This window comes from Lemur catta, chromosome 6 (genome assembly GCF_020740605.2).
Source record: "Lemur catta isolate mLemCat1 chromosome 6, mLemCat1.pri, whole genome shotgun sequence".
NCBI lineage: Eukaryota > Metazoa > Chordata > Mammalia > Primates > Lemuridae > Lemur > Lemur catta.
Window position 1 is genome coordinate 14,865,363 of NC_059133.1, and position 9,356 is coordinate 14,874,718.

General features: G+C 47.0%; 1 protein-coding gene across 1 annotated transcript in view; it reads left to right on the plus strand.

Moving 5' to 3' along the window:
• NUAK1 (NUAK family kinase 1) overlaps positions 1 to 8,744 on the plus strand; it is a 71,306-nt gene extending 62,562 nt beyond the window's left edge. The window contains exons 6-7 of the mRNA XM_045553051.1: positions 1,323 to 1,455; positions 4,195 to 8,744. Coding sequence (XP_045409007.1) covers positions 1,323 to 1,455; positions 4,195 to 5,348 — 1,287 coding nt within the window. The 3' untranslated portion in view covers positions 5,349 to 8,744. The remainder of the gene's footprint in view (positions 1 to 1,322; positions 1,456 to 4,194) is intronic.
• The last annotated feature ends 612 nt before the right edge of the window (positions 8,745 to 9,356 follow it).

Sequence of the window (9,356 nt, forward strand, 5' to 3'; positions counted from 1 at the left end):
ATTGTATCAAAACAGACAAACAAAAATCCTGATTTTGGAGTGAATATCTTCTTCACATATATTTTTTGACAGCATATGTATATTTGACTAAGGAAATACATTTTAATTGTATCTTCTGATTTATGAGAAATGTATTTCTCTACATACCTAAAGCCTTCAGGGCTGCTATAAGATGTGCATGTGAAAATGTTCTTTTGAAAATGATTTGAGAGTGATTATTCTCTTTTAAAAAAAATGGTTCTCTTTACAGAGGGAGTCATCCACTCGGTATCCTTAAATAGCAGCTGTTCAGTGTGTTGAAATGTTTTCTTCCAAATATTTATCTGTTTGAGAGTGTTTGGGGGCAGGGCTGGAGGATGCAGAGAAGGATGCCAAGACCCTGTGTCAATTACAGTGAGGGGAAAGTTTTTTAAAAATAAGAATACAAGGGAGGAACATAGGACTTGATTTACAAAATTGGAGAAACTCAACACTATTAATTTCTTGTAGACGACGAATGCTTCTTTGATCTCGGATGGGCTGTTTCTGAGGTTCCAAGCTGGCAGCCTATTATCTGGCCAGCAAACTTGCTTTATTTGGCCACATTAGTCTTTATGAAAAAAAAAAAAATGTTTGGGAGATTTCACATACAAGTCTGATTTCTGACTTCTCTTAAAGAACCAAAAGATCTAGCAGTGCTGGGCCTACATTAGTGCAAGGCAGGAGTTAGCCAAGGAGAGGTTGGCTGCGTAAGACAGCTGAGTGCACTCCACAGCTTGTCTCCACCCACAACACTCCATGTTGGACCCCAGATTCTTTCTTGCTTTATTTATGTCTGTTGTTTGCCTGACTCTTGTAAGATTTAAGTTTGCAACCCCTGATCCATTTGAAGACAGTGCAGGAGGGCATTGGTTTCTGGATTAGGAGTAAAGAGCCCTGTATCCTAGTCTTACCTTCATTGCCGGGACAGGGCCTCTGGAGAAACCATTTAGCTTCCTTGAGCCTCAGTTTTCTCATCTGCCAAATGGGTCTGAAAATAATCCAGGCCCTAGCTGCTTCACAAAAATTATAGTGAGGATCAAAGAAGATAGTCTATTTAAGAAAGTTCTTTAATAGGTTGGGATTTTTGGCCTCTGTTCAAAGTGGAAAGGCCACCTTCGGTAGCGGGCCTCAGCTGCGTGGGTATCAGTTGTCAGTCTTTGGTGGCAACCTGTCTACCAGGTGCTACATTCAGTTCCTGGGGGCCTCAGGGGTGGCTGCTCACAGGCTGTGATGCAACTGGTTTGGAAGGCATCCCCGGCATCTGCCTCCCAGCTCCTATGTGTCCTGTCTCTCTGCTCCAGGTGGACAGCTGGGCCCTGGGCGTGTTGCTTTACACTCTCGTTTACGGAACGATGCCCTTCGATGGTTTCGATCACAAAAACCTCATTCGGCAGATCAGCAGCGGAGAGTACCGGGAGCCCACGCAGCCCTCAGGTGCGTGCCCTGCGGAGGGTCAGAGGTTAAGGGGAGAGTGATTGGCTTACACCACTCACACTTTTTGCTTTTGTTTTAATATGTTTGTAAGGAATCTCCTGATTTTCAATTGCTTTGTCCTTACAAAGCTTTGTCATCCTTGGCAAAGCTGGCTTGTTAGGCTGCTTTACTCAAAATTTTTCAAGTGAAGTTTTCAGAGGATGTGTTCTAGGAGTCCAGTTTGCTTGCCACGTGAACCTGGGCGCATCACTTAATCTCTTTGGATTTAGTTTCTCCACCATAAATTAAAATATGGGGAAAGGTATTATGTGAAGTCCTTTTCAGTCCACACAGACATATAAACCACTCTCCCTAGACAGCAGGTGCCGAGGGGGTGGCAGCTGCTCATCTGTCACTACTCTGTCCCCCGGGCCTGGGGTAGCCTCTGCTTTATTATCTACTGCTGTGTAACAGCTCTATCCATTCCCCCAAACAAACTCAGTGTTTTAAACAGCCATGAAATCTTATCTCTGATTCTGTGGGTTGGGAAGGGCTTTTCTGGCCTTCCTTGAAATTCCTCCTACAGTTAAAGTTGCAACAGATGGCACCTAGGCCACTGCGAGGGCTGAATGTTGGACACCTTGGGGCCATTCTATGTGGGCACAGCTTCCCCACAACTTCTATTTCCAGGACAGAGGCTGGACTTCTTCCATGGCAGCCCAGGGCTCTAAGGAGGAGAAGAAGCCACCAGGCTTTCTTAATGTATCTGTGCTTGCAAGATAGATACTGTCACTTCTGCCATATTCTGTTGTCCAAAGCAACCAAGGTCATGAGCTCCATCTCTTGATGGGGAGTATTATCTTGGACAGAGGGTGTGGACAGGTGGCCATCTTTGGTCATTTTTGTTAACAAATGAAGTTAACACAGGCACTTCATTTATATACATATTATCTGTATGTGCATATACATACATACACAGTTGATTCTCATTATTTGCTGTAGTTTTGTTCTATAAAGTTGCTGCAAATACTGAATTAGTGAATACTGAACCATTTCTCCTAGGGAAAATACAGGGTTAGGTTCCTCAGAGCCTCTGGTCACAATACTTTTGTCAACTGATCAATATATAATGTTGTTTTATGTGTGTTTCTGTTTAAAGACACCTTATGTAATATATATTGTTGATTCATTAACATCAAACTCAATGGCCAACAGCACTGTAGCTCATGCCTGAACAAAGCTAGCTGTAACACACACATCTTCTCCATAAGGCACATCATAGCCCTCTTGTGTTTAGGAACACTAGACTGTGCTTCAGCACTCTTTGGGGAGTGGAATAAATAGTGGAATCATCAAAAAAAGTCCAAAAACATGAAAAACATGGCGCTAAATAGACTGAGAAAAGGACACGTTATCATACGAGAGCAAGAAAGCAGAGTGTTGCTTTGTTTGACCTCAGCTGTGAATACACGTGCACGTTGGGGTGACTCAAATTTTTTGCTGCTCTGTGCATGGACGAAAATGACTGCAAAAGAGCTGAGAGTATTGATTTTGGGGTTACAAATAAATTTTAGTGAGTAGGCAAATATGCAAATATAGAATCTGTGGATGAGGATAACTGTTGTATATGTGTGTGTATATATACATATAGATGTGCATCTATCTATATATATTTTTTTCCAATAAGCCAGCATATTCTTTTTGGGAAATTTTAAGGTGACCCCTGTGGTGGTCTTATTTGCCTTGCCAGCTAGCTGCTGCCAATGCAATTCCTGACACATTGTAGGGTTCAAGGAATATTTATTGAGTGACTAAATGATCATCTTGTTACTTTTCAGGGGTGAAGCTCACCCCGTTCCCCATTGCCAGGCCTTTGCCAGCTACTCATTAGCCCACATAAGCAGCTGAGCAGAGGGGCAGCTTCCCAGGATATAATTCATCCCAATTTGGGGAAGAACAATTTGATCCTAAAAGTCAGTTTATAAGCTTTGAGAGTTAATTGGTTCCTCTGGCCTCCTCAACATCCCTTTGGGGCTTTCCCCTAATTCTCAGGAAGCAGAAATTTGCAAGTGGAATTTTTCAGACAGGCCGTGAAGAGGTGGCAGATAGAGATCAGCTCTCTGGTCTGACAGCTCGGTAAGATCCAGCTTATGTCAGAGAGGAGAGGAGGTGAGCTCACTGGGTGTGGGTCTCAGAGCCTGGCAAAGACCTTGGCGTGAGGCCAGCTTTGGAGACAGCCACTCTCACTGCCCAGGTGTGCCAGGTAAGTGCTCCACTTCATCCTCTCTCTGTAGACCCACTTTCCCAGGGACCTCAAGCACTGCATGTTTGTACAAGGCTACCTGTGGAGGAATAAAGAGACCCATGGTGATCTACACCTGTTTTCCTTTTGGCAAAATGACACCCACCAAAGGAACTGGTATGGAGTTGGGTCTGGATTCTTTCTTGGTTACCTGGCCTCCCACATTTTATAAAGATCCGAGATGACAGAAAGCTCAGTAGCTCCATGACATTGCTCTACTCACGTGGGAAAACATGCCAGGAGAGGAGATGGTGCACAGGCCTGTGGTTCCAAGTCCTGAATGTACAGTCTGAAAGGCTTTGGCTTCCTGCTGCTTAGTGTGGCTGGACCAGGGCTCCAAATGGATTTTTCCTAAAGTGAATGTGTTCCTTTAGCTGCGTCTGGAGGGTCACCCCCATCACAAAGCTGAAAGCCCCCACAGAATGAATGCCTGGTTCTTTTTGTCTCTTGTTCCCCAGATGCTCGAGGACTCATTCGGTGGATGCTGATGGTGAACCCTGATCGCCGGGCCACCGTTGAGGACATCGCCAACCACTGGTGGGTGAACTGGGGCTACAAGAGTAGCGTCTGTGACTGTGACGCCCTCCACGACTCCGAGTCCCCACTCCTGGCTCGGATCATCGACTGGCACCACCGTTCCACGGGGCTGCAGGCTGAGGCCGAAGCCAAAATGAAGGGTCTGGCCAAACCCGGGGCCTCTGAGGTCATGCTGGAGCGGCAGCGGTCGCTGAAGAAGTCCAAGAAGGAGAACGACTTTGCCCAGTCCAGCCAGGACTCGGTGCCCGAAAGCCCGTCCAAGGTGGGCTCCAAGAGGCCCAAGGGCATCCTGAAGAAGCGAAGCAACAGCGAGCATCGCTCCCACAGCACCGGCTTCATCGAAGGCGTCGTCGGGCCTGCCCTACCCGCTGCGTTCAAGCTGGAGCAGGACTTGTGCCGGACTGGCGTTCCCCTCCCAAGCTCCCCCGAGGCAGAGGTGCCGGGGAAACTCAGCCCCAAACAGTCGGCCACGATGCCCAAGAAGGGCATCTTGAAAAAGACCCAGCAGAGAGAATCGGGTTACTACTCGTCCCCGGAGCGCAGCGAGTCCTCGGAGCTGTTGGACGGTAACGACGTGATGGGCAGCGGCCTCCCTTCTCCCAGCCCCCCGGACCCAGCCAGGGTGGCTTCCCACGGCCTCTCCTGCCGGAGGAAGGGCATCCTCAAACACAGCAGCAAGTACTCAGTGGGCGCCACGGACCCGGCCCTCGTCAGCCCCGAAATGCCCACACTGGAATCCTTGTCAGAGCCCGGCGTCCCCGCCGAGGGCCTCTCCCGGAGCTACAGCCGTCCTTCCAGCGTCATCAGCGACGACAGCGTCCTGTCCAGCGACTCTTTCGACTTGCTGGATATGCAGGAGAACCGTCCTGCCCGCCAGCGCATCCGCAGCTGCGTCTCCGCCGAAAACTTCCTCCAGATCCAGGACTTTGAGGGGCTCCAGAACCGGCCCCGGCCCCAGTACCTGAAGCGGTACCGGAACCGGCTGGCAGACAGCAGCTTCTCCCTCCTCACGGACATGGATGACGTGACTCAGGTCTACAAGCAAGCGCTGGAGATCTGCAGCAAGCTCAACTAGCATGCCAGGGTGCAGCGGGCAGCGGGGGGTACCGGGGAGGAAGGGGAGCAAGACTGGGCTCACAGGCTGGTTACTTCTTTGCTGGCTGTGATAATAGACTGAAAAAGGATTGGCACCATCTCACTTGCAGCCTTGAGCCAGCGCCGAACAGGGAGAAGAGGGCCCTCTGCCAGTTCAACCCACTGCCAGTCAGAATTTGGATCCTAATTGGCATTTGCCTTATGGCACCTCCTAAAGGAGCAGCTGTCCAGGGAAGGTGGTGTTGACCAGCACCTGGTGGTGAGGAAGCATACGGGGGAGAGAGCATTTCCCTAGACATCCTCCAGATGCTTCTGGAGGAGGGGCAGGAGAGACTGGGGCCATCTGCTTTGGGGTTGCCCAAAGAGCTTGCTCCTTTTCTCTTCATGTTAACAAGCTTGGTCTGACTGCATGGGCTGACAAGGAGATTTTAGCAACCTGAGCTTGAATCGATGATCAATTGATAGTGGCTGGCGGTTGTGTGGGTTTGAGTAGCCCAGGGTCCTCGGGAAGGAGTGCTGTGATTGACTAGCAATGGCTGCCATGGGAATGGGAAGGGAGGCAGTAGCACTAATGCCATGTACTTGTCATCGTTGACCTGGCTAAGCCCTGGGAAGTAGGTTAAAGCATCCTGTGGGATCTGTGTTAACTCTTTCGTGCCACTGGTGAGGCATTTCTTAATTTGTTACTCCACCTTGAATGGAAGGCAGGGCATTGGTCAGAGAGAGAATGCTCTGAAATCTGCTAAGGACATAGAGTCAGGCATGGGGATTTTTCGACGCCTTGCTGTTTGTCTCCTCCTTCCTGATGACTGCCTTGCTCTTCATCACAACCTGTCCAGGGTGGACGGGGAAGAGTTGATGGTGTCAGAGGTCAAAACTATTGTCTGTGATAGAACACAAGACCCTCCGTGGTCTTTGCACAGATGAATGGAAGTTGGTGTCTTTAGTGTCTCAATATTAACTGGAATGCTCCCTCTTGGGTTCTCACCTGCATAAATGGCTTTGGATTGGATGTGACACTGTCCACAGTCTCCAAAGGATTGCCTAACTCAACCATTGCCCTGTTCACTAATAGCAAATGGTTTCTCTGTCCACCTAGTGTAGAATCCTCAAAGGTGGACAGGTTGCTTCTTGGGAGTTAGTGTGTAGGCGGGATATTAGGATGAGGAAAGGGAAGTCAAAGAGAAGGTGCTCCCCCACCTCCCCTAATCCAGGATTCTGTGTTATGGTTTTGAACTTTGACATGAACTCGTGGGCTTTGGGGAAAAGGAAAGTCCCATTCATTTAAATGAATAAGGTGTGGAAAGAGTAGAGTGGGTTGGGATGAAGCATATGGGAGAGGGAACATTTCCTTAGAATTCATCCAGATGGTTTTGGAGGAGGTGGAAAAGAGGTGTGGCAGGATTCTTATCTTAAGTAAAAAAAAACTAGGTATGTAATTTCTAAATACCCAGATTACAGGTGACAAGATGTCATCCCCACAGTGGGACACCTTCAGGAGACTAGGCTTGGAATCACTGGTCTCGTTGGGATGGTTCAGATTCCAATGGCCTAGGCAAATTGAAATGCTTATTTCAAAGTGGCAACCTCTGAGAGCCACATAGATAGATAGACGAATGGTCTTGGGGTTATCTTTGGAAAAACCAACCAACAGTAGTTCCTAGGGAGATGAGAAAGGAAGGATTCACCTTGCAGCACTAAGAATGTTAACTGAATGATATCGCCCTCTCCTTAAGGAGGCAGCTCTGTTTCTGCCCTTGACACCGGCGCTGGTGTTTTGGCTTGTGCATTCCTTCAGGTTGAGCTGAGCAGTGTATTATGGGAAGCTGCTCAGCTTCCTTTCATTCAATTCCACCTCCTTCCTGAACTCCACTAGAGGTTAAAAGGGAAAAAAATAAAATAAAATCTGTAGATAGCAAACTGTGTGTAAGGGGTGTGGGTGCATGGAGGGCAGCCTGCAAGCTCTGAGCTCCCTACCCCTTGCCTCATTTTATGCAATCTTTCCTGAACAGCCTATACTGCCACGCTGCTGGCCCCTCATGTGTGGCAGCTGGCCACGTCAGTAGCTGTCAGTCTGACTTAGGTCCAACACCTGCCTACTGGTTGATGTGTTCTTTCCTTTTGCCAGTGACTGAGTCTGTTTAGTATTTTCCATTATTCTAATTGTTAGGAAAACATGATACTATTAAGGAAAATCATTCTACTTCCTTCTCCCTGCCCCCAAACACTTGTATGTTCTCTTTTGTCAATTAACTTAGACAGTGGATTGTGGCAGAGAAAGTCCTCCCCTCAGAGACAGAGGCTGAGTTAAGTCTCAGGTGGCCTTTGGCACCTGCATTGTTTGGGAGCCTTCAGTGAGGCATGGAGGGGTGGATCAGCTGGTCTCTGAGGCCCTGCTCAGTTCTGACACTCTGCTGACATCCTCTGCTTCTAGATGTGATGTTGACTGTCCTTTCAAGGAAAAACTTGCAATAGAGGGAAAAGCCCTGAAAGCAGCTCCCCTGCTTCATAATTAAGTCCTATCATCCCTACCGGCCAATCCCAGTTATCTGCTTCCATGGAATTACAAGTGAGAGACACTTGTATGGCCTGGTGGACAAAGCAGGAGATTCGACGTCAGCTGGTCCTCTTCCTTGCTTCGGTGGGCCTTTCTGCGTCTTAGTTTACACATCTGCCAAAGGGGTAGAATTATACTTCTTTTTACAGGTGAATTTCAAGGCACGATCAGTTTTCAGGAAGTGCTTCAAGACCCCAGGCGAAATGACAATGCTAAGTACCCTCTGAATTTCCATCCCTGTTACCAGGTGCTGCTTCTTCAGATGATGGGGGGGGCACTTTTCAGGGTGAAATTCAGGCAAATTTTGCCCAGGCCTGCTGTCTTGAGTACAAATGTGAATGATCGACTGACTGCTTGTTGCCAAACTGGAAATGTTCTGTAGGGATTTACTGGCATGGTATCATTCCTAGAAGAAAAAAAAAAAAGAAAGAGAAACTTGACTGCACATTGTTTTTTTTTTTTTTTTTTTTTTTAAATCCGTGTTGTGACTTTTATTTAATTTCTATTTTTTGTTTTTGGTAATACAAAGTTGACTTTTTTATTTGAATTTGTCTTTTTTTATTTATTGGTCTGAAAGGCATTTCAAAGGTATTATAATAATATATTGGTGTAATTTAATTGGTGCAACATGCTTTATGGCTCCAGTCAAAATTGATTTTCACTCATTTGATTGGTTTGAGCCCAGAACAGCCTACAGGGAAAAAAAAAGCTGGATAACCACCCAAAGTGTTTGTATTTTCATTGGAAACTGATTTTTGTTTTCATTTTGGTTTTTGTTTCTGTTTTTATTTTTAAATTAAATAAATTGCAATGAACTGAGCTGAACAGAGACCTTGCTTCTTTATTTGGTGGGTTTTCTTAGTCAAGTAAGTGACAGAATGGGTGTAAGTGGCAGAGACTACCCAAGCTAGCTTAAACACAAGGGGGAAATTATTCAAAGTTCTCAAAAGATGAAATGCAACTTTCAATGCAGCTGGAACCAAGAACTGGAGAAGTGGAATCCAAGAGGCCTGGGTACCCTCTTTTCTGCTCCTCTTTGGACACCAGCTTTCTTCTTCTCCCTTCCTAGCTTGGTGTTTTCCTCCCTGTTGGTGGGATCCACTTTGGTTTACCCCATAGCTTCCAAATTTACATGTTCTCAGTTCTGGTTTCCAGAAGAGACTACTGACCAAGTTCCTTCAGTCTGGACTGGAGACCTCATCAAACGCTAACACTCAGCCTCGCTCTCTCCCCATACTCCAGCTTCCGCTGCCTGGCCCCCTCTGGGGCCCTCTCCACTGTCCCAAAGGCAGACAGACTGTTAATCTGATTGAGATTAAAGGGAATCTAAGATCAATGGGCCGTTATTTCCTAATGGGGAAGGCCACTACTCTGCCTATAATAAAATAGCATTTTGAGTCCCATTTTGCTATTGTTTCTTGTGCATCAGAC